General features: G+C 43.3%; 2 protein-coding genes across 2 annotated transcripts in view; both read left to right on the top strand.

The window, feature by feature from the left end:
- ACTN2 (actinin alpha 2) overlaps positions 1–6,561 on the top strand; it is an 80,391-nt gene extending 73,830 nt beyond the window's left edge. Inside the window, exons 20-21 of the mRNA XM_056852410.1 lie at positions 433–591; positions 6,244–6,561. Of these exons, the coding sequence (XP_056708388.1) occupies positions 433–591; positions 6,244–6,402 (318 nt within the window). The 3' untranslated portion in view covers positions 6,403–6,561. The remainder of the gene's footprint in view (positions 1–432; positions 592–6,243) is intronic.
- A 10,857-nt stretch (positions 6,562–17,418) lies between these two features.
- MTR (5-methyltetrahydrofolate-homocysteine methyltransferase) overlaps positions 17,419–25,683 on the top strand; it is a 70,247-nt gene continuing 61,982 nt past the window's right edge. The window contains exons 1-4 of the mRNA XM_056853335.1: positions 17,419–17,467; positions 21,549–21,760; positions 22,341–22,430; positions 24,210–24,279. Of these exons, the coding sequence (XP_056709313.1) occupies positions 17,419–17,467; positions 21,549–21,760; positions 22,341–22,430; positions 24,210–24,279 (421 nt within the window). The remainder of the gene's footprint in view (positions 17,468–21,548; positions 21,761–22,340; positions 22,431–24,209; positions 24,280–25,683) is intronic.

The raw sequence follows: 25,683 nt of genomic DNA on the forward strand, positions 1-25,683 counted from the left end.
TTTATCCAAATATATTACAAAGTATTTTATATGATGACAAGGGCATACAAATATACGATATTGCACAATATTTTAATTTGGGTCAACTTCTCTATATTTTAAAAACAATTAAACGCAGGCAAGCTCTTTATCAAAGAAGGATAATGATTTATTGCATTTAGCTATGGTTTCTATGCCACAATTCAGGCCTACAGTGCAACACAGTGCTTGATTTCAGTGGATTTAGGCATTGTTATTTAGCTATTTACTGGATTGTGGTCCATAGCTATGAAATATTTTCTTCATATTTAAATGTACACAAAAAGTAATGAGACATTTGGCACTCAGTTAATCTTGTATTTTTAAAAATAAAAAGTTAGTATGCATACTAACTTAATTTGCTAACTTGTCTTATACCATTACTTTCATAACTGATTCTGAATTGTATCTAAGGGTGAAGCAGAGTTTGCCCGAACCATGGCCCTGGTTGATCCTAATGGTCAAGGAACCATCTCCTTCCAGTCTTTTATTGACTTCATGACCAGAGAGACTGCAGACACTGATACTGCTGAACAAGTGATTGCTTCTTTCAGAATCCTCGCTACAGATAAGGTTGGTGTCTTTGATCTTTGTGTCTAAGTGAATTTCTCAAAAAAATCAATGGAGTTTTTTAGTGATAGAATAATAAACCAATGGGTTGAAGAACTGACTTTAATATTGACTTTAGAATATGCTCTAATACCCATTTCTTATGGCCTCAAAATGTCCCTGTAATTGGTCAAATTTCAAAATTTTCTTGGGGGCTTGTAGCGCTTGAACCCCCAGAACCCCTTCACTGAGCTTGCCAGAATCTATTCATAGCCTACATTTTGGCAGCTGGATCCTCAGATCCTTTGTTGGTGCTTGGCTTAATAGTTCTATAGCTCAGCCCTTAGGCTAGAGCCAATCAGAACAATAAAAAGACATCTGAATTCTTAATTCAGGCTGCACTCATCTCGCTTGTACATTTTAACACCAAAAATCAGATTTTCAACTCTTTATCCTAACAATACCCCTCTGATGACCTTCTACTTCCCTATTATTATTATTTATTTGTTAAATTTATGGCCCGCCCTCGTTCCCAGTCAAAGCCGGGCTCAGGGCAGGTTTCATTATCCTAGGCCTCAAGTGCAGCCTACAGGCCCTAGGTAAAGGTAAAGGTCCCCTGTGCAAGCACCAGGTCATTCCTGACCCATGGGGTGATGTCACATCCCGACGTTTACTAGGCAGACTTTGTTTACGGGGTGGTTTGCCAGTGCCTTCCCCAGTCATCTTCCCTTTATCCCCAGCAAGCTGGGTACTCATTTTACCCACCTCGGAAGGATGGAAGGCTGAGTCAACCTTCAGCCGGCTACCTGAAACCGACTTCCATTGGGATCGAACTCAGGTCGTGAGCAGAGCTTGGACTGCAGTACTGCAGCTTACCACTCTGCGCCACAGGGCTCCTAATACAGGACCTAAAAAAGGTAAAGGTCCCCTGTGCAAGCACCGGGTCATTCTTGACCCATGGGGTGATGTCACATCCCGGCATTTTCTAGGCAGACTTTGCTTACGGGGTGGTTTGCCAGTGCCTTTCCCAATCATCTTCCCTTTACCCCCAGCAAGCTGGGTACTCATTTTACCGACCTCGGAAGGATGGAAGGATGGGTCAACCTTGAGCCAGCTACCTGAAACCAACTTCCGTTGGGATCGAACTCAGGTCGTGAGCAAAGCTTTGGACTGCAATACTGCAGCTTAACACTCTGTGCCACGGGGCTCCTAATACAGGACCTAGGGAGGCTTATATTAAAGTAGTTACCAGGCCTACATCTTCCAGGTATAGGGTTGCCAGGTTCCTCTTCGCCACCAGTGGGAGATTTTTGGGGCGGAGCTTGAGGATGCTCTGGGCCCCCCTGAGTTAGGCCCACACCAGAGTGGTGGCAGCTACTGAAGATCCCATTCCTCTCCCTTACCTGACAGTAGGTAACAACAATCATAATAAAATCATATATATCTACAATTCATAAGTAATTAATAAAATTAATAAAACCATTCAATACAATTAATACAGTTAACAAGATGGTACTCATATAATTACAGGGCCATTGGAGGCCTGGCCAAGCAGCCAAATCCTTATATCAGAAGTCCTGAGGGGTAGGGAGGCCAGTAATGATGACAACCTGTGGTCACCCTCCATTGTAGGCCTTGTGGAATAGCTCTGTTTTACAGGCCCTGTGAAACTGGGCCCTGATGTCACTTAGAAGAGCATTCCATCAGACTGGGGCCAAGGCCGAAAGAGCACTGGCCCTTGTTGGGGACAACCACACACTTTTAGAGAAAACCAATACTTTCCTCCACACATTGATATTGGTTGGTGTGACTTTCATTCCTCCCAATTTTCTTTTTCTTCATTTTTGGTAAGTTTTTTATTATCTTTGCTAGTGTTTAATGTTAAAGATGTATAGATCAAGGTATGCTTATAAGCTTGGTCCATAGGTAGCATGGATGATATTTTTATGTGTCTATTTCTACTGGGTTCGTTAACCAGCAACTAGTGCTTCAGTTCCCATATTTACCGAGATATTTCTATTTTCTAGCATAATTTTTAAAAAATATTTTGCTTATTCCGCTGATTTTTTTGGAAGTGGCAGACCTGGCTTATTTCTCATTTACTGAATTTTTAGTGGTAAAATTCTTTGTAGACAGTTCAACATAAGTATTCATGTGGGTCTTGTCAAGGGTAATGCCTTTACAATGGTTGACCCAAGTCTTTCTTCCTCGTGGCATCTTCAGTCCTCCCCAATGCTATCTATTGAGTTTTTATATAACTATTGTTTTGCTTCTACAACATTTTTTATTCACACCAGTGACTGACATGTGAGATAACCCAGTACAGCAATTTTAATCAAAATCTGAGATGTAGTAGTTAATTTTTTTAAAAGTTGTGGTGATCTGCCATAGGACAACCCCATTGAAGAAGATAACAGCAGTTACCCAGACCTCATTGCTGGTAGGAAGGGGCTCATTGTATTTTCAAGGAGTCCACTCCACCACCCTGTTCTCCACCATTTGGGCCTCAAGGTCCTTGCAAGGGCCTCAAGGCCCTTTGTACCTTGTTGGTTGTTGCCTTATTGTTGCTGGTTGCGAAGGGGTCCCCATAACAGTTCAAGCTTTAGGGCCCAAAAATGTAGGTCTGCCACTGATCAGTGGTCAAGTCCACCGACAGGTCTTAACAAGCAAGTGTTGGCAGGTGAGTGTGTTGCACATTGTTGGGAAGTCCAGCATGCATCAGCAGGAATATGTACGTGTAATGAATTGTTTACAATGCAATACTGTAAATAGGCAACATGTATTAAATTTAATTTAGGTTGTTTCTGAATTGTGTGATAAGCAGTTAACAATAGTGCAAGTGCAATAAGTATTTAAATTTTTTAATTCATCTTCAATACCTTTGATCTTTACAAATTATGGAGCACATACAAATTATGGAGTATACCAATATTTCAATATGTTATTCGGGATTTTTATTTTAATATCCTTCGTTATCTTAATTTTCTGTGTGTAATGCAAATGTTACTATGGTTGATTTAAAAAAATAATTTTACAATTTCAAGCTTCAAGGTGTCTTATTTACAACAACATCTTTTTTTACTGTGTTGTAGGACGTAGGTAGAAATACAGATACATAAATGAATGCTAATTTGTCACTGTATCATTCTGTTTGTTCGATTAAAGAAGGTAGATTTCCAGGGAGGCGCTGAGTAATTTTTTTTCTGAAAAGGGGGCGGTAGGCCAAATAAGTTTGGGAACCTCTGCAACAGCGTAACCACATACTAGAAGTGTGACCAAAGTGCTTTAGGTTACTAAATTAAAGGAGTATGTCAGAGAATATTCATACGGAGTATAGAAGCACAATGCTACCAGTAAACTAGATTTGGCATCTGACATAAGATTACAATATTGAGAATATAAAACAAATTTGAAAACGTCTCAACAGGTTTTTTAAAACCAGAAACCCATATATATTTAGGGTTGCCAGGTCTCTATTCGCCACCGGTGGGAGGTGTTTGAGGCGGAGCCTGAGGAGGGCGGGGTTTGGGGAGGGGAGGGACTTCAGTGCCATAGAGTCCAATTGCCAAAGCGGCCATTTTCTCCAGGTGACCTGATCTCTATTGGCTGGAGGTCAGTTGTAATAGCAGGAGATCTCCAGCTAATACCTGGAGGTTGGCAACCCTATATATATATTGCTTTGTTGTGGCTGAAATCATTGGGGGAGAGGAGATCAGTTGAGAGCCTTGTTCACACACACACACACACACACACACCCGTTTTTTGTCAGGCCCAGGAACTTGTGTGATAGAAATTGAGATTTCAAACCTTTGGGGCACCACAGGTGATGAAGGCAAGGAAAAGTTACTCTCATTCACATTTGGGAGGTGAAGTTGAGAGCCAGTTTTACTTCCTATATTGAAGCCATCCACACAAAGCATTTATCCTATTATATACTTTTTTCTGTTAAATAAACCTTTGTTGTTCATCTCCATCTGTGTCTTGTCTGTCTAGTCCACTGGTTCCCAACCGGGGGTCCATGGACCCCAGGGGTATGCGAGAACTAAATTAAGGTCCGCGAAACAAAGTTATAAACCCATAAAAAATTAACATTTTCAATTAAAAGTTCTCTATTATAAAATATATATTCAAATATTATTCTAAGTTTAATGTTTAACCGTTATGATTAAAGTTTATTTTCAAATTCTCAGAATTTTTATTTTGAACCTTGGGGTCCCTGCACCGAACAAAAAAGTCCTAGTGGTCCCTGGTCAAAAAAAGGTTGGGAACCACTGGTCTAGTCAAATATCTAGGAGAAAAGGGATTTCTATTTACCTGACAAATGAGTACAACCTTGATCTAGCGGGTTTCCAAATAAGAGACCTTTTGGGGGCACATAGCTTACATGCTACCAATCCTTTAATCAAAGCTCATGTCCCCCTTTTTATTTGATTGTGGGCGGTTGGGATTTAATGAATCTATAGAGAGGCCAGGGTAGGGGTTGGACATTCTTCAGAAGACAGTTGCCTCAGAGCCTCCCCCCCCCACCCCATAGCTTCCACAGCTGCAAATAAGGTAACTGCATAGTGTCTGTATATTTCCTCCATGGGTCAAATAGTCGTTCAGTGAGGCTGACTGAAGTTTGAGCAAGAGGGTGGGGAGTGGCCCCTGTCCAACTCAACCCTTCTTCCTATTTAAAAACGAGCAGTAGATCTGTTCATAGATGTCCCAGTGTCTTGTCTGGTTTGACACTCATATACTTGCACTATTTTTTAAAATTCAAGCTTGGGCCATGTTTCTACAGCAGACACTTGTATTCTAATGCCCAACTGGGTAATGTGGGAAGCCAAAAAGATGGTACCATACTTGGCAGGATTTTGCACAATATACAATTCCTCTACCCTACAATATGGATTACTGAGGAATCAGAAGGTATCATGTGGCATGTGAGAATTACAGCCCATTCCTGAGCAATGGGCTGAAAGTGCATAGGAAGTGGCTTGACCCTGCTGCCACTGTAGGTCCTCTCTTATTCCATGATAAGACTCACTTATGCTGGTGGCAGGGGCAGTTCTGTCAGCGCCTGGGCGCCACGGAGCTGCACGCTGCTCCGCCAACTCCGCAGTCTCCCCGGGACCTAAATTCTGGAAGAGAAATGCGCTGCTGGCGTGGGGGGGGGGCATTCCCAGGGCACTCCCGGGAGCGGAGCTGACATTAGTTAGCCTCCTAAGCCCCTCCAGCCTGGGAACAACCCCACCAGAAAGAGCGATGCTGCGCCAGTTTTTTTTTCCTGGCACATCCTCGCTGTTTTCTATGGGGGGAAATGCCCCATTTTCCATTTTTAAAGTTTAAAAAGGCTTTTTAGAGCCTTGCGGCGGCCAGGGAACCTCTTTAGAAGCACTGCTGTGGCACCTCGGCTATGCTGTCCCCGGCCGCCGCAAGGCTCAGGAATAGGCTGTTTGTCACACTGATTATCAGAGCCCTGTAAAAATTAGATATACCTTAGCAAATCTGGTAGGAAAAGGTTCCAGCTCGCTGTATTAAGTGATGTATGGCCTAACAGATTCCCTTAGACTTTTTGCTCATTCCCATAATACTGCCTCCATATGGTATGCGTCAAACATATTTCAGACTTTGCTTTTCCTGACTGTGAGCCATTGCAGGGAAATCTAAACTTCTCCTTTTAAAACTCTGCAGCCTTATATTCTCGCCGAGGAATTGCTTCGAGAGCTGCCACCCGAGCAAGCCCAGTACTGTATCAAACGGATGCCAGCGTACAAGGGTCCGGGAGCCGTTCCTGGAGCTCTGGATTATACCTCATTTTCGTCAGCATTGTATGGGGAGAGTGACCTGTAACTGGCTACGGCCACCTGAGGCGATTGAAATGAAAACCTTACTTTCCAGCTTGTTGCTTCTTTGGCAAGCTGGCTTCAAAGTAAGCTTTTCCAATTTAGCAGGTACATTCAATAAATAACTATACCTTATAAAGTGTGCAGCATTGATATCATTTGAATTTACTTTATCAGCATTAATACAGTTTCCCAAATGAAGTACCCAACTGTATTTTAAAGGGAAAGCAAAAGACGCAGGGAAAAAAAATTCTTTCTGTGTTGAGTTAGGAAGCCTCAGGAAAAGTTATATATTGAAACCATTTTAAATCAAAACCCCTTTGCAATTGTAATATTCATGAAATGTTTTGCTCGCAAATTCTTCTGCAGTCTCCCTCCAAGTGTCTGCTTTTTGCTTTCATGCCAAGGTAATGCTTTCATCTAAGGATATCAGATTCGGTTTGCGTATATAGGAGAGACTAGGAAACGTGTCAAGCCAAAAACGTAGCTAAAACAAACCAACCAAAATTCTGTCTTTTAAGAATATTTTCAATCCTCAGCCTTTGTGGTGGTATAAAGACATTTGATGTCAGCAGGCTGATAAGTGGAAACCTTAGCCTTGAAAGCAATACCTGACTTTTAACTTGGCAGCTGAAAGGGCACAACATTAACAAACAGGGTATTAGGAACCTCTGTATGTTTGTTCTCTACCTTCTACCTGCTGCATCTGGTCTTGATTAATGCTGTGTGTCAAGGTGATAGTTTGGGGGGGGGGTGTTAAATAGGGCAGTTTGTCTGGTAGTTTATTGTTAACTTTTTCATCTCAACAGACTGTAGAGAAGTAAAGCAATAGTTTTTTTTTTTTACTTGAAGCCTAGCAGTCACAGGGGGAAAAAATGCAATACACGCAATTGGAAATATTCACAAATGCCAAAAAGCTGTACAACCCAGTACTATTAAAATGTGCCTACTAAATAAAGTCTGCTTTTCAAACTTCACTATGGGCTCCACAGTTGAGATTAATTCAATGTATCTTCCAAAAATTATTAATACTTGGTATCTTTTGTTTCTTCTGCTCTCAGTTTTGTTGTCTTACTTTGTGAGGCCCCTTGTATCTCTTTTCATGGCCTTCCTTGCCACAAGAACTTAAGATAAATTTAGCCAGCATGATGTAGTAGTTAACAGCGTTAGTAGTTAATCCTCCACATGAAGCCTGCTGGGTGACCTTGGGCTAGTCACAGTTTGAACCCTCTCAGTCCCACCTACCTCACAAGGGAGGGGAAGGTGATAGTAAGCCACTTTGAGACTCCTTAAAAGTAGAGAAAAGTGGGGTATAAAAACCAACTCTTCCTGTTCTTCCCTGATAGTTTGTTCATGAGGAGTACTGGTGCATTCTTCCCTATCATGGATGTTGACTCATGGCTGGTCCCACCATGAAGAAGAGTGAGGTAGTCACCTCAGCAGACAGCTTTTGAGTCGTACTGAAGTGTACAAATTGCTAGTTATCGATGTTTTACCACAATGCAGCATCATTTGGATATCCTGCATCATATGGCAAAATGTCTTGGCCCTGATTGATCTTGACTGGGAATTTAGAGTTTTCAGGCTTTTTTAAAAAAAAGGAGACTTACAAAAACTAGAACTTGTCATTGAATAGTCTAGCATCTGTCATACACTAGCCTTGATCACAAGTTAGACACATGTACAATCCGTGTACAGAGTACACTTGTTTTCCATACATGTGTTGACTAATTCTCATGTTACATTCAATAAACCCCATATTTATCCAGGTACAGGTCCTCAGTTCCATTTGTAAAGTGAATACAAGTTGGTTCTTCAAACAGGTGTATGCATGTACATGCAGGTTGTACGAGTGTTCACTGTAACTATGAGTGTTCACTCATGGTTTGAAATCAATAGAGGTTGAAAGGTGCCTGAAACTATCAACTGTTCTCATTCATTTCAGAACAGAGTTTCTGGTTCACCCACACGCAGCACAATAGTGTTGATATTATGAGGCCTGAGTTAAGCCATTGTATACCCTGTTATTCTGTTTACATTATCTTCAGTGGTGCTCTGGATGCAAAATAAATGACAATGTGAATTATTCCATAATTACCCAGAATTTAGGGTTGATCCATACTTGATAACAGCCCATAAGAATGTCTCAAAGAACATACAATGTTGCTGCTGTGTTTGTATCAGAGCAATGTTTATTTTATTTATTTTCAAATTTATAACCCGCCCTCCCTGGCCAAGGCCGGGCTCAGGGCGGGTAACAACATTAAAACAACACTATAACAATAAAATACATTAAAACCATAAAATATCATTTCTAAAATTATTAACACAAGGCACTGTATAATATGGTGCCCGCTACAATAAGGGTGCCAACATCAAGGAGAGATCTTCAAACTGGGTTGACAACTCCCCCGTAATTCAGTACTCAGCAATAGTTGTAAATAAGGGGGGGGGAAGGAGTAGGGAGGCCAGCAATTATGTTACTTGCAGCTGCCCTCAATCATAGGCCTGATGGAATAGCTCTCTCTTACAGACCCTGTGGAACTCCTTTAGGTCCCACAGGGCCCTGATGTTACTAGGCAGAGCCCTGGCTCTCGTCGAGGACAGCTGCACACTCTTAGGACCGGGGACCACCAACAGATTTTGATCAGCAGAGTGTAGCACTCTTCGAGGAGTGCACCAGGAAGAAGAAGAGTTGGTTTTTATATGCCGACTTTCTCTACCATTTAAGGGAGACTCAATCCGGTTTACAATCACCTTCCCCTCCCTCCCCACAACAGACACCCTGTGAGGTAGGTGGGGCTGAGAGAGCTCTAACAGAGTGGTAATTTGCCCAAGGTCACCCAGCTGGCTTCATGTGGGGGAATGGTGAAACAAATCCAGTTCACCAGATTAGCCTCCGCCACTTATGTGGAGGGGTGGGGAATCCAACCCAGTTCTCCAGATCAGACTCCACCGCTCCAAACCACCGCTTTTAACTACTACACCATGCTGGGGAGGCGGTCCCAAAGATATGAGGGTCTCAGACCATGTAAGGCTTTAAAGGTCAATGTGCTTGTGTGAACAGTGGCTTCTGCATAGAGGCTACACCATCACCGTAGCCCCTTTCAGAAATTCAGTGGGGGGTAGAATGAACTCACTCATGGCAGCAAGCTCTGCTCCCAGTCTGTGTGTCACACTGAAGAAACAATCTCCACCAGTGACCAACTAGTTTCTAACCCCATGCTTGGCTTCAGAAGAAGCAGGCCACTGTGAGGAAAAGAGGTAGAGAGGTCTCAGCTGATAGCAACAAGCAGTTGAAAGCCATGTGCTTCCATGTGAGCACTGCCCAGTTGCCATGCCCACCAACGTCCTCCACACAAGAAAACTCATTAACTGTGTATGGACCATTAGTCTGAGTCAATCAAAATAACTGCAGATACGATCTGACTCCTCTTTTTAATCTAAGACATCCTGCAGCAACAAGGTAGGTTACGGCAACTCCTGAGTCCCATAGAATGAGTATTTCACATATGACAGCCTAGTTCTGTCACAAAGACCTGCTGGGATGTGCCCTATTTTGTATGAGTGAAATCATTACATGGAAGCCCAAAGGCCTGAACTGCCTGATTGCACATAAACTTGAACACTTGGGCATGCGAACAATACAGTTCTGTCTGCTTATAATGGGTACTTTTACAGTGAGCTAAGCAAAGCTGAAATGTGCTCCCCAAAGCTTGTGTTATCCTGTGTTCACTTTCAAAATAAAACCCCAGGAGAAAGTACTGCCAACTTGACCTTTCACTTACCATCCAGCACCCTCAGTTACCTGTATAAAACTGAGAAAGCCTGTCAGCATCAATGGATAGGGTTGCCAGGTCCCTCTTCACCGTCGGCGGGAGGTTTTGGGGGCAGAGCCTGAGGAGGGCAGGGTTTGGGGAGGGGAGGGACTTCAGTGCCGTAGAGTCCAATTGCCAAAGCGGCCCTTTTCTCCAGGGGAACTGATCTCTATCGGCTGGAGATCAGTTGTTATAGCAGGAGATCTCCAGCTAGTACCTGGAGCTTGGCAACCCTATCGGTGGAAGATGGTCTTTGACAAGTAATTTCTGATCCATGAAGAAGACTGCAAGGCAAATGAGATTTGCAGTGCAATCCTAGAGTTACACCTTTCTAAACCCATTGGCCATTTATGCATGGGAGGTTTTGCCTTGGATTTGCAGCTCTCTAGATTTACATTTTCCCCATCCGAATTCTCAAAACTCTGCATGGGGGCTTATTGTTGAGTTTTAAGAATGTGGATGGGGAAAATGTGCAACTAGAGAGCAGCAAATCCAAGGCAAAACCTCCCATGCATAATGGACAGAAGGGTGTAAATCTGCTTCAGCTGCTACTGTTTTAGATTAAGTGCTGTGCTATTCCTCACAATATGGTGCTCATCACCTTGCTTTGTGACACATTTTTTTTTGGGCGGGGGGACACAAAACTACTTATGCTGGCAGAACTGTGTTTCCCAATAGGGGTGCTAACAACCTGGAGAAAAAAATGTCCTGCCTATTTAATAGAGGCTTAATGTGCGGAAATAAGTAGGTTTTGCTTTTCATGGCATGAAGGTAAATGACATCACCTGGTAAATAGCATCCCATTAGGCCTCTATTAAGGGGGCAGGACATTCTTCTCTAGTTGCTGGCAACCATATTCCCAAACACCTTTGCTTATTACGGTTAGTGCGGGAGGAAGGGGAGGACATTTGAAGGGGAGAATCTGCAAGTGGGAGTGAACTGCTTGCCCTCTTGCCACCTGCTGATTCTCCTTTGCAACCTCTCCTCCCTGGGCCTTATTCTCACAGTTGGCCATACTTGCAGTTTCTGAAGCTGGCAGGGAAAACATGACAGCGGGGAGGGAAGAAAATGAGTGGAAAAGGGTCTGCCAGCCGATCTTTACGTCCCTTTAAACTGCTAATTCTATAGAAATCAATCTAGGCTCCCCTCACTGGTTTCAAAGACAAAATAAATATTAAAGCTTTTGGGAGAACAGCTGTTAATTCTTTTAAAAAATTAATGTATCTGTAAAAATATGCAGTTATGTCACCAAGTTTCCATATACATAAAATACTGTTTAGTAACATCTGCATTATTAACAGATAGTTAAATGAGCCCCAGATGATGCACATTGTATGCCAGGCTTACGTCCTCGCTAGTAATATTTCTAATAACTGATGGTGAAAAATAATAATCTTTCCTTGTTTTCTATGATACTTATGCGCTGTTAGCTTTAATATATGGATTATTTTGTAGGCCTTAGATTGCTATTCTTTACTAGGTCTAATAACTTTCTAATGTCTGGTATATGCAGTTTTGTTTGAGATGGGCAGATTCAGAACAATCTTTTGGTAATTAGGTAGGGCTGCAGTCCTGTGCAAACCTATGTGTGACTAAGCCCGACTGGTTACAGCAGGAGTTACAAGTAACTATGCAAGTGCTGGGGCTGTAAGATATAGCTCTTCAACAAGTCCAACAGGCATATCAGCAGGTCACATTGTATCATTGTTAAAACCATTTTCTAAACCTTGGGGGCACTGTCATCACACATGGAAGAACTTCACTTTTCCAACAGGGTTGGGCCAACAGATATCATTGGCAGCAGGATAATGCTGCTGCAGTCATCTTGCTTGTGGGCTTCTTAGAGGCACCTGGTTGGCCACTGTGTGAACAGACCGCTGGACTTGATGGACCTTGGTCTGATCTAGCATGGCTTTTCTTATGTTCTTATACCCTGAACACTTTTGCTATTTCTTCAAATTTAGGCAACCATCTAAAAATATTATTCTTTTTTGTGCCATCAAAGCTGAGAACTTGCAAATACCTGGTAGAAAGTTTCTTATTGGTATGATAACATGGCATTATTATAATAAACATCAATACACGGTTAATTTATATCACTCCCAATGGGTGAAGTCTACAGACGTCTGAGCAAATTAAATCCTGGAGGAAAAAATGCTTGACGGTATCACTGTGGCTGCCCTAACAGCTTTTAAACAGATGTTTATATTTACCGGGAAGATGACTGGGGAAGGCCCTGGCAAACCACCCCGTAAACAAAGTCTGCCTAGGAAACGTCGGGATGTGACGTCACCCCATGGGTCAGGAATGACCTGGTGCTTGCACAGGGGACCTTTACCTTTACCAGGAACAAATGATTTAATGTCATTCATAGATCTCAAGCCCATTCTTTCTGATTTACGTGTTTCCTTGATCATTTTTGTAACGGCAATTGTCATCAACAATACTGCTACCTGTTCTGAAATGCAGCAATGCGTGTTTTTAACTATTCTCTGGGCTATGTGAGATAAGAATTTGAGATTAATTTCTGATGTGTTTCTAAATATTCGCCCACTTTCAGCTATACGCCAGGAAATATTTTATTTCTTTAGGAGATTATTTCGCCAGAGACCTGTTTGAGGCAGCTAACGATGTGAAAAACAAACAAAAGCATTAAATATTAAAAACTAGCCATAAAACTCTGGATAAGATACCTATAAAAACAGCACAAGCACCATAAAAACAGCAACGCATCATTCCAGATGATTAAAAAGAAGGCACACACAGTGTAAATCATAAAAACAGTGGCATGTAGGGCATAAAACAACCAGCTAGAGAAGGATGGGATATGACTTCAAGTAAAAGCCTGGGTAAATTGTAATGTTTTGGCCCTTTGACAGCAAGGGAGGTGCCAGACAAGCTTCCAGGGGGCTCAGGAAAGTAAGAAATCACAAGTATAACAAATAAGCCAACCAGCACCATCCCACAAGTTCACAGAAAAAACAACAATAAGTTTACTTGATAAAAACCAATTGCTTGTTTATCAGTTTGCTGTTTATTTGGTTGAAACCCCCTAGAAAAGCTATTTCATTTATTGTAGAGGCATCCTGTTGTGACCCAATTTAAAATGACAAGCTTGGGATATACCAGGCACTTTACGATACTCACATAGGACAAGAAAACAGATTAATAACGTACCATCATTCTGGTAAATTGTAACAAGGGTAACATAAGGATAACAGTCATCAGACTTGGACCTCATTAGTACCCCCCTTTTTTTTAAAGAACATTTCCATGCCTCCTCTCCAGATAACCATAGCCCATTGAATTTGATAATCTGTCTTCCAATAGACTTGCTTGCAAGAGAATACAAAGGGAATGTATTCGTTCCTGTTGTTAACCTCAAACATCTTGCAGTGACTGGGTTGAGTTTTTGCCCATCATTGCGCACAGTGCTGAATGTCTAAGGGCAAAGGCGCAGAGGAGCTGAAGCTCCTCTTGGCATGGTACTACTGTGGCTCTCGCGCTACTAAGGTCATGTAGGAACCCAGCTTTCATAAAGGTAATGTAAAACCCCAGCTTCAGGGAGAACAGGTCTATCGGTGGCTACTGGTTTTGCTGACGAAAAAGAACCTCCACAGTCAGAGATAGTAAGCCTGAATACCAGTGCCAGGGGAAGGCCTCAGCCTCTATCGCCTGTTCTTGGTCCTCCAGAATAACTTGTTTGCCACTGATGGACCACTGGTCTGACCATAGGGCTCCCAACCTCCAGGTAATAGCTGGAGATCTCCTGCTATTACAACTGATCTCCAGCCGACAGAAATGAGTTCACCTAGAGAAAATGGCCGCTTTGGCGATTGGACTCTATGGCATTGAAGTCCCTCCCGAAACCCCATCCTCCTCAGGCTCCACCTCAAAAGCCTCCCGCCGGTGGCAAAGAGGGACCTGGCACCCCTATCTGACCCTTATGGGCTTTTTTATGCTCTAAGGGGTCACTTTTTGCCTGATATTTCTGCCTCATGCTTCAGGAAAGAGAGCACTGAAACCAGATTCTACTAGGTGAAGAGTGTGAAATAAGCCCCTTGGCTTGTAGTCTCTGAAAGACTTATCCACAGGGCATTTACTTGCTTCTAAAACTCTTTTCTGCTAGTGGCTGTCAAAACAATTGCCTGGTGATCAATAGGTTAACTTCTATCTGTCTTTAGTTGACTGGCTGCAATTCAAACCTGTTGATCCAGCATTAGAAAGGCAACAAATAAGGATTAATTTGTTCAGTTAGCCTGCCTGCAAATCGGCCCTTGAATAGCTTCACAGTGCACCCGAGAAGGAGAAAGTTGACTTATTGGACTAGTTGTTGCCAACAAAATTTTTCATCACTCTTAATATCCAGCATGGGCAGGGTTGCCAGCTCTGGTTTGGGAAATACCTGGAGATTTTGGGGGTGGAGCCTGGGGAGGTCAGGGTTTGGAGAGGGGAGGGACTTCAATGCCATAGAGTCCAATTGCCAAAGTGGCCATTTTCTCCAGGGGAACTGATCTCTGTCACCTGGAGATCAATTGTAATAGTGGGATAATGCCAGCCACCACCTGGAGGTTGGCAACCCTACGATGTGGTTGAAGGGCGCAGACTTCAAAGGGGCACAGATAGGGTTGCCAGGTCCCTCTTCACCACCGGAGGGAGGTTTTGGGGTGGAGCCTGAGGAGAGTGGGGTCTGGGGAGGTACTTCAGTGCCATAGAGTCCAGTTGCCATAGCAGCCATTTTCTCCAGGTGAACTGATCCCTATCAGCTGGAGATCACTTGTAATAATAGCAGGAGATCTCCTGCTAATACCTGGAGGTTGGGAACCCTAGGCGCAGAACAGACCTAAGAGGCATTTTTTTTTAAAGTAGCAGTTTCAAGTTTTGTGTTTTTATTTTTCTACAAGACATTTGTATTTGAAAATTGGTTTGCAATGAGGGGGGGCGCAAGTAGTTAGCCTCGCCTAGGGCGCAAAAGAGCCTGGTGCCAGCTCTGTTCACAGCCTACCAAAACAAGCGGCAGCTTGCCTTGGAGCCGGCGAGGGTAGTAAGAGAAAAGCCTCTTCCCCGTGCTACACGACTCGGAGCCCCGCATACAAACAACCCGGGGAGGAGCGAGATTCCAATTTGATCTCTGCCTCTGTTGCTGGACAGTGAAGAAAGCTGATAGGAAGAAAATAGATTCCTTTGAAATGTGGTGTTGGAGGAGAGTGTTACGGATACCGTGGACTGCCAAAAAAAACCAAATCAGTGGGTTATAGATCAAATCAAGCCTGAACTGACCCGAGAAGCTAAAACGACTAAACTGAGGCTGTCATATTTTGGTCACGTCATGAGATGACAAGAGTCACTGGAAAAGACAGTCATGTAGGAAAAGTGGAGGGCAGCAGGAAAAGAGGAAGGCCCAACAAGAGATGGATGGACTCATTAAAGGAAGCCACAGCCCTCAGTTTGCAAGATCTGAGCAAGGCTGTCAAAGACAGGACAGTTTGGAGGATTTTTTGATTCATAGGATCGCCATGAGTCGGAAGTGACTTGACGGCACTTAACACACACACACAATGGCTGTTACCGCACTTGTCTTCCCAGCGATGTATTAAGTTTGAAAATGTTATAAAAAATACTGTTCGCACTTTCTATATATTCCCACCGATGTATTAAGAGTTTGAAAACGTTATAAAAAATACTGTGCGCACTTTGTAGAAAAGAGCAAGAGTCCAGTAGCACCTTAAAGACTAACAAAAATATTTTCTGGCAGGGTATGAGCTTTCATGAGCCACAGATCACTTCTTCAGATACAGCTCACTTCTGTTTGCACTTTGTTTGGCCCCTTTAGCTGTGAAGACGTCTTCCAACCATTTATAAGCCGTGGTATCCAAAAACCCTTTTAAAGCGATGTTATTTACAACATTTTCAAACTCTTAATACATTTCTGGGAACACAAAGCGCAGTAACCCCGAATGGTTGTGAGTTTTCCAGGTTATCAGCAGGGCAGGAGAAAGTCGCAGCATCAACCGAACAACCAATCTCTAACCCACTGTTATTGCACAGTGGGTAGCCGTGTTAGTCTGTCTGCAGTAGTAGAAAAGAGCAAGAGTCCAGTAGCACCTTGAAGACTAACAAGAATATTTTCTGGCAGGGTATGAGCTTTCGGGAGCCACAGCTCACTTCTTCAGCTACAGCTAGAATGTGAATCCACCTGTCTTTAAGTAGAGGAGAGTGAATTCAGACAAGCATTAGTATGTAAATGTTAACAGTATGTAAATACCACACCTAATCCTATCATGCCTGCTATTCACATTTACATACTGTTAACATTTACATACTAATGTCATTCTAGCTGTATCTGAAGAAGTGAGCTGTGGCTCACGAAAGCTCATACCCTACCAGAAAATATTTTTGTTAGTCTTTAAGGTGCTACTGGACTCTTGCCCTTTTCTACTATTCAAAAGAAAACCTCAGGCTTAAATAATTGCAGTTAAGCAACAAAGCAAGCTTAATGTGAATTAATTAATTAATGTGAATTAGAATGTGAATCCATCTGTCTTTAAGTAGAGGAGAGTGAATTCAGACAAGCATTAGTATGCCAATGTTAACAGTATGTCAATGTGAATAGCAGGCGTGATGGGATGAGGTGTGGCATGCAGACGAGTCTGTGATGTCCAGGGGAGAGATGGGTGTGGAGAAATCAGCATTGAGTGGAGAAATCAGCCATGAATGCAAGGTCTTTATCCAGCCCAGGTAAATGCATTGCCTTTAGTTTGAAGATCAACTGTAGTTCAGCATTACAGTAACTGTCATTCCCCACTGTTATTGCGCCCTCGTCCTGGACTCACGCTCTCTCCTGCACACGCCATACAGCCGTTGCTTCGTTGGAGACTGCATTGCAAAAGACCAACAGCAGGTGAGATGCTACGGTGGTTTCATGGGAAGCCTGCTCTGGAGGGAGTCCTGCGTAGGCTTGATGGCCACGCCTCGCTCCGCCGACTGCCAGCGCGAGGCTCCAATCAGCTGGGGAGGCGGACCCTCGGGGGGGTGGGGGTGGCAAAACAGTTTTTTATGAATCAGGGGACCCAAGCGGGCTCGGTGCGAGTCTGCGCGCGAGAGCCAGGCGCAGGCGCCCTGCCCCGTTGCACGGCCCTTGCTAGCCATTGCATTGATTCCCCCCCCCCAACCCTTACGCATTGGAGAGAGAGGGAGGACCCGGGATGTCGCCCACGCTGCACGAGTCGGCTCAGCCCCGTCAGCAGCCGAACGGTGCGTGTCCACGTGGAGCTGGGTGCGAGTTCAGCACGGCCCGGCATGCTGGGCTGCGCATGGCAAGCGTCGGTCCTTCTTCTCGAGAGTGTGGCCATTGATGCACGGGAGGTTCTGCCTTGGATTTGCAGCTCTCCAGATGCACCTTTTCCCCCATCCGAATTCTCCAAACTCTGCATGGGGGGGCTTGTTGTTGAGTTTTGAGAATACGGATGGGGGGGGGGGAAAACGTGCATCGAAAGAGTGGCAAATCCAAGGCAAAACCTTCCCGTGCAGAAATGGCATGTGTGTGTGTGTGTGTGTGTCACGCGTCGGGAGCGTCGCTGCAGTTTTTGCTCCGCTTCCTTATCGCAAAGAGAGGCCATTGGTGCACGGGAGGTTTCGCCTTGGATCTGCCACTCTTTAAAAGGTAAAAGGTGAAGGTCCCCTGTGCAAGCGCCGGGTCATTCCTGACCCATGGGGTGACGTCACATCCTGACATTTCCAAGGCAGACTTTGTTTGCTGGGTGGTTTGGCATTGCCTTCCCCAGTCATCTTCCCTTTACCCAGCAAGCTGGGTACTCGTTTTCCCAAATCCACATTTTCCCCATCCGTATTCTCCAAACTCAACCATAAGTCCCCCCCTCCCCCCCCATGCAGAGCTCTGAGAATTGAGATGGTGAAAATGTGGATTTGCCACTCTCGAGATGCACATTTTCCCCATCTCAATTCTCAGAGCTCTGCATGGGGGGGAGGGGGGGGCTTATGGTTGAGTTTGGAGAATACGGATGGGGAAAATACGCATCTAAAGAGTGGCAAAGCCAAGGCAGAACCTGCCGTGCATGAATGGCCATAGTGAACGGGCTTCTTTATGCAGGGAGGGTATTTGGTGCGGAAAACAGGCCCGGGAGTTTTGCAGACCCGAGGCGGACAAAACACTTCCGATTTGTTGCACCGTGGGGGCGGAAACGCAACGGATGGTTTTGCCTTGGATTTGCTGCTCTCTAAATGCACGTGTCCCCCCCGCCAAATTCTCACGACTCAAAAACAAGCCCCCCCCCCCTGCAGAGTTTTGGGAATTCAAGTGGGGAAAATGTGCTTCTAGAGAGCGGCAAACCCAAGGCGGAACCTCCCATGTGTAATTTAATTCGCCTTTTTAAAGTCGAAGGAAGGCGAATTTAGAAAGGGCTTTGCTAGTGTTATACAGGAATTTCTGAAGAAAAGCAAAATTAACAGTTGACGATTATCAGACTATTATTGACGATTATCAGACTTCTTTAGGGACTGTGCTGAACGAAAAGCTTAACGAAAAGTTTTCATTCTTTCCCTGATTTTACAGTTATCAGTTTCTCCTAATTCTTCCCCTCCCATCCCCATAGTAGTACTAAATGATGCAATACAGAATACTGACTAGTAGAAAAGAGCAAGAGTCCAGGAGCACCTTAAAGACTAACAAAAATATTTTCTGGTAGGGTATGAGCTTTCGTGAGCCACAGCTCACTTCTTCAGATCTGACCCTACCAGCAAATATTTTTGTTAGTCTTTAAGGTAATATTTTTGTTAGTCTTTAAGGTAATATTTTTGTTAGTCTTTTGTTAGTCTTTAAGGGCATGAGCTTTCGTGAGCCACAGCTCACTTCAGATCTGAAGAAGTGAGCTGTGGCTCACGAAAGCTCATACCCTACCAGAAAATATTTTTGTTAGTCTTTAAGGTGCTACAGGAGTCTTGCCCTTTGCTACTACTGCAGACAGACTAACACGGCTACCCGCTGAGAATACTGACTAGACAGACCAAATTGGGAAGCCTTGGATTTGCCACTCTCTAGATGCACATTTTCCCCATCCAAATTCTCAAAACTCAACGATAAGCCCCCATGCAGAGTTTAGAGAATTTGGATGGGGGAAAATGTGCATCAAGAGAGCTGCAAATCCAAGGCAAAACCTCCTGTGCATCAATGGCCGTAGGGAGGGAGGACGTTCATACCTGCTATTTCGCCTCCTTTCCCCACCTCCTCTCTCCACCTGCATCCCTTCTTCCTGCCACCCGAGCTGTCATTTCTTCTTTCCCTCCTCGTGCTCTGTGTTTTGGTTGGGTTGTCTCACCTGCACGTGAGAATACCCTGCAGACCACATTTTAAGAATCGCGCTGCTCTAGACTTTTAAATGGGTAATTCAGGAAAACAAGGAATTGTAATAATTGATTTTTACATACAAAGGCTTGCAAAGGATTGCTGGAAGGATTACATGACATGGGTACATAATCACTTAAGAATTTATTTCACGTGAGATAAATGTTTTGTTGTGTTTATTGGGCATCTTTTGTGTAATTTGGCACGTCTTGGTTATGTTTCACATTGTTTTCTGCCTGCATTGAATTGAGCCTATCTGCCTTCTGTTGTCTGTGTCATCCTCCTGTTCTCACACAATTTCTTTTCTCCTGTTTCACATCTGTTGGGTTACATTTGTACAGTGTGTGAATGCGGTGTTATTCTCAGTTACTCTTTAAGATCAGCTCCCCCCCCAAAGAGCTGATTGGTGGCCTAGCTATACATACCAGAACAGCCATCCACAAACTGCCTTTAACATATGGCTATTTAATTCGGTAGGTCTGCACAGAAATAGAGTGATTTTTAACAAAGGCACATGGAAACTAGGTAGAACAGGTGCACATAATAATGTGTTTCTGGCACTGACAGAGGTAATAGGGCTGGGAATACAAAAAGATGTGGCCAGCTGTTCAAGTTGGGGAGGGAGGGGCTTGGATTTGATTTTTAATCCTCTGGTCTCTGCAGCACTGCGGTCCATTCAAGTTGGAGGAATGAACTTGTTTTCTGGGCAAGCAGAAGAGAAAATGATGCCATGGCACCCTTCCTGGTGCTCATCAAGTGGGCAGGACTTGGTGGGGATTCTGCCTAGCAGGCCGGATTCAAAAAAATGTTGCTTTAGCAGCAGCTGCCACCATAGCACAAGTGTCCCCACTGCATGACTGAAGATAAGCTGTGTGAAAGCAGGAATCTATTTTTTTTTAATCAATGTGTTCGCTTAAAAAGGTCTCCTGTTAAGCAGAGCTTCTGCCTGAAAGGTTGAAGAGCTGCTATTACCGTTATGCATAACCTCACGCCCTGACATTTTGTGGTTGTCGTCACCTCCTGCAGCAGCCATTTTGTGGTTGCGTCTGCCATCCTATGTCAAGATTCGAAAGGTACCTGCAGGCTCCAAAAGGTCGCGGACCCCGAATCTAGTGGTATTGTTTTTCTAGTCCTGCAACTGACTGGCTGTTGTGATCTGTAGTTTTATACCTGAAGATAACACAATTCAAAGGCATGTTCAGCAGATTGCTACAAGCACCCCTGTGCAAGCAAGTTTTTCATGATAGTATAGAGAACTTCATACTACCATCCCATTCCTGGGGGGGGGGGCAGTTAGGCAGCGCCCAGGAGCAGCACAGCCGTGCCGCCTCCACAGAGGTTTCCCGGCAGCCGAAAATAAAATAAAAGGAATTTAAAATATAAAAAGAAAAATGCCCCCATTGAAAACAGCAAGGCAATGACACAAAAAAAGGTGGGACTTGTGCTGCTGGAACACTGCCAGGAGGCAGCGCTTGCGCCCAAGTCACATTGTGGCGTGGATAACACCCGTGATGGCATAAATGACCTTTATCAAGGATTAAATGGGCACTTACACCAGCGCAGGGTCACATTGGCTCCTAAGGAGCTTTGGGGACTCCCTTCAGGATTGCAGCCTATAGCAGGGTCTGGATATGTTCATATATCCTTGCTTTCTAATCTCCAGTGGACACCACGATGAAGTGGAATGGTTGATATGTAAGACAGACTAGCCCTGACCTGGATGGCCCAGGCTAGCCTGATCCCGTCAGATCTCAGAAGCTAAGCAGGGTCAGCCCTGGTTAGTATTTGGATGGGAGACCACCAAGGAAGACCAGGGTTGCTGTGCAGAGGAAGGCACTGGCAAACCACCTCTGTTAGTCTCTTGCCATGAAAACCCCAAAAAGAGGTCGCCATAAGTCGGCTGCGACTTGAAGGCACTTTACACACACATGAGACAGACTGACTGTTTTGCATACGTACTTTTTCTTAACACAGACATCAAGAAAAGTTTGAAAGATGAAATTGAATCAATTTTGCGAGAGCGCATTATGGTTTTGGATGGAGGCATGGGGACCATGATCCAGCAATATAGCTTGACAGAAGAGGCATTTCGAGGTCAAGAATTTAAGGATCATCCCAAGTCCCTGAAGGGAAACAATGACTTATTGAGTATAACTCAATCTGATATAATCTGCAAAATTCACAAGGTAAGAGTATGGCCTATATGCTAAGGCTTTTGAGGGAAGAAATATGTTGATTGTTTTGAAGAATGTCTTAGTTTTCAAAATGCATATTTGCTGAAAAATATAACAATTTCAAAATAAATAAAATAATAATAATATCATTAATTGGCTTTGCCTGTGTCTTCTATAAAGTTTGTATCTTTGGCATTAAATCTGTGGTACACATGGCCAAGTGACATTTGTCATATCCAGCCCTCGTAACAAATGAGTTCGACACCCCTGCGTCTAGGCAGTGCTCTTGCCCTAGTAAGGTGTTAGGGCATATGGATTTGTGATAGAAACCCTACCATTGAGAAAAAATTTAAATAACCGAACACAGTTTCCAGTGTGCTGCTGACTGGTGGATGAGTTCCTATTGTGCTGTTTCGTTAGGGCAGGGATGGGTTGTGAAAGAGATGACACCTTCTCTAAACGTGGGTTGCAACTCCATAGAAGAGGCCCTGCTTTCGTGAAAGGACCATTGCTTTTCACAAGACCTTCCCTGCACCACCTTGCTCCTGGTATTCTGAACTCTGAGACCTCAGCTGCTTCCTTTCTCTTGCAGGAATACTTGTTGTCTGGCGCTGATATCATCGAGACAAACACTTTCAGCAGTACCAGAATAGCACAAGCTGACTATGGCCTTGAGCATCTGGTAAGAGTTTTAAATGTTCTTTTAACTGAAATTTCTTTTGTACAGCAACTAAGATCCAGCATGGTGCTGGAGTCTGCTCATGGCCGTATTGACTTTTTTAAAAGCCCTTTTTAATCTTGGCCCTCTTTTTTGTTTCTCTCCTATGCTTGAAATTTGGGTTAAATGCCTGGGTTCTCCCCCCTGCCCATATTTTTGTTTCTAAAGTGCCATTTATTTTAGTAGCACTATGTAAAAAAAATTATCAGAGTATCCAGATATTGTGCGGTTTGCTTGCAGATGACCAGGAATTATCCTTGTCTCACAAATAAGGACCAGTGTCCTATTGTTTGACCTCAGTTTAGGACACTGCAAAGTAGCTGTAATTCCCCCTACCCCTGCTGAGAGAAAAGGTTTGCAGATAATGATGATCAGCAGGAATATTTACACATGCCCCACAATTAGGGTTGCCAGATCCCTCTTTGCAACCGGCAGGAGTTATTTTGGACGGAGGCTGAGGAGGGTGGGGTTTGGAGAGGGGAGGGACTTCAATGCCATAAAGTTCAGTAGCCAAAGCAGCCATTTTCTCCAGGTGAACTGATCTCTATTGGCTGGAGATCAGTTGTAATAGCAGGAGGTCTCCAGCCACCATCTGGAGGTTGGCAACCCTACCAACAGTGCTTTTTGTTATGCAGTGCAGCAATTTAGATCTCAACATTTTAAAAACTGTTTTCATCTGCTTTTTAATTTTGGCTCGTGTGTGTGTTAAGTGCCATCAAGTCGCTTCTGACTCATGGCGACCCTATGAATCAATGCCCTCCAAAATGTCCTATCTTTGACAGCCTTGCTCAGGTCTTGCAAATTGAGGGCTGTGGCTTCCTTTATTGAGTCAATCCATCTCTTGTTGGGTCGTCCTCTTTTCCTGCTGCCCTCAACTTTTCGGCTCATAGAAATACATTTTTCAAATTGAAATAATATGTTTAATTGAAAATAGGGATTTTTTCCTCCTTTAAGGGGACAAACATTCACCTCATGGTAAGACTTTCTGATGTCCTGTAGTTTTAATTATGGCTTAGGTGAAAATTTAGACAAATGAATGCGGACATCATGTCTGTTCTATCCCTTTGTGATATTTGATATAATTGTCAGAGTCCAAGTTGTGCTAACGAAGTCAAAGAGAGTCTGGCCCTTTGCTTTTACAGCAAGAGTTATTCTAATATGTATCCCAAGCGTTCATTAAGAGAACAGGAATAAAGCATCTGCACAGTCATTCAGTTCCCAGTGGTGAAGCTGACAATACCGCTATGATGTCTGGGCTTCAAACTAGGATGGATCATTTGGAAGACCTCTGATGTGATTAAAATGTAGAATTGCTTGAGAGCATTAGTCTTTCAGTTGCCGTAGTCCATGCTGCCCTGATTATTATTCTGTTACAACCGTCTTTGTGGAAGAGACAGTGAAAGATTGCATGGACAATATGGTGGTGCACAGGGTAGAATTATTCTGCCCTTTACAGAAGGACACATTATCATAGTCCTCCTTTCAGTTTAGAAACCCACAGAAGTAAAATGGAGAATATCTGTACAAATGCACTCTAGATGGCCCCTACATTTCAACCATGAACTGTTTCTTTCTTTGTAATATTTGAAGGGTATTCTTGTTTCTCTTTTATTGTAACCTATAAAATACCCCTGAATGTTTAAGATTAATATTTAGAATGTAGTTCAGATCACTATATTAAACTTTGAAATCCCTGGGTGTTGAATTGGTTTTACTATTGTTTGTCTCCCTCCCCTTCTACAGGCTTATCGATTAAATAAAATATCAGCACAAGTAGCTCGAAAAGCAGCCAATGATGTTACTGCTCAGACAGGTGAGTAACCTTTCCTCTTTTTAATCAGTTTTTTCTACATCTGTTTTTCAAGTATTCCAGGATAACTGTGATTTGTTATGCTGTTCCTTAAATGGTATTGTTGTTGGAATAGTCCTTCAATAAAATCCTAATAAAATAGAGCTTTTAATTAGGGGCTATTCTGCATTTGAATTTTTTTGCTGGTGCCATTCAGTTCAATTCCCACATTGCTACAGATTGTATACTAACTTTCTATTTATACAAAATTTGCTACAAAACGTCTTCTCCGATTTTCCAAGTAAATTTTAGAGTACATGACTTAGGAAAAAATCAGAATTTTTGACTTGCCTTAATTAACAGTAAGTCCCTCTTGTCTGCAGTAACCAAGCAAAGGCTTTTAGTGAACATTGCAACCCCACAGGTGTTCTGGTGCCTAAAACCACATCATCAGCATAGAGGAGAACATATATTGGGGAGTTTGACAACATAGGAGCATGTGAATTAACTTCCTTTAAGGAGGTTGCCATATCAGATAAATGTAAATTAAACAACATAGGTGCCAACAAGCATCCTTGTCTAACCCCTTTACATATAGGGAAAACCCTTGAAAGGTGACCCTTCTGGGTACAACTCGCCTGGGCTGAAGTAGATTCATATAACTGGTAAAATAGCCAAAGTAATTTAGGGTTTAAAGCCAGCACTATTACGTTTTGTTCCGCATCACAATATTGTCTTGAAGTATCCCCAAATTTATTTTTCCCATTGCAGTGAATGCCCAAACATTTTATGCCACCGTTCCACCTAATATGGTGAACATAAAAACATTTTAAACATCGAGACAGCATTTAAAACCATATATAATATAATTCAGTAAAAACATATAAATGTGTAACACCAAAACCAGGGAGAAGGGCCAATAACAGATGTTGGAAATATGTCAAATGAAGCAAAAAAGCCTTCAGCCACTGGTGAGAGACAGACTATCCGTGCTGAAGGAGATCCAAAGTTTTGGTGCCACGACCAAGAAGACTCTTTCTTGGGTTGCCACCCATCTAGCTTCAGATGGTGAAGCAGGGCTTCTAAAGATGGCCAGAGTGGAGGAGTATGTCATCTGGGAGAAGGCCTTAAGATATGCTGGCCCCAAATCATAAAAGGTGTTAAAGGTTAATACTAACACCTTGAATTGAGCCTGGAAGCACATTGGGAGCCACTATAGATTGAACAAGACTGGAGTGATATGGTCCCTACGACTCACTCTAGTCAGCACTATGGTTGCAGCATTCTGTGCCAACTGTAGCTTCTGGACGTTCTTCAAGGGCAGCTCCATCTAGAGCAAATTGCAGTATTCTAATCAAGATGTTACCATGGCATGCACCACAGTGGCAAGATTTCTCCTGCTCAGGCAGGGCCACAGCTGGCTCACCA

This window comes from Euleptes europaea, chromosome 7, assembly GCF_029931775.1.
Source record: "Euleptes europaea isolate rEulEur1 chromosome 7, rEulEur1.hap1, whole genome shotgun sequence".
NCBI lineage: Eukaryota > Metazoa > Chordata > Lepidosauria > Squamata > Sphaerodactylidae > Euleptes > Euleptes europaea.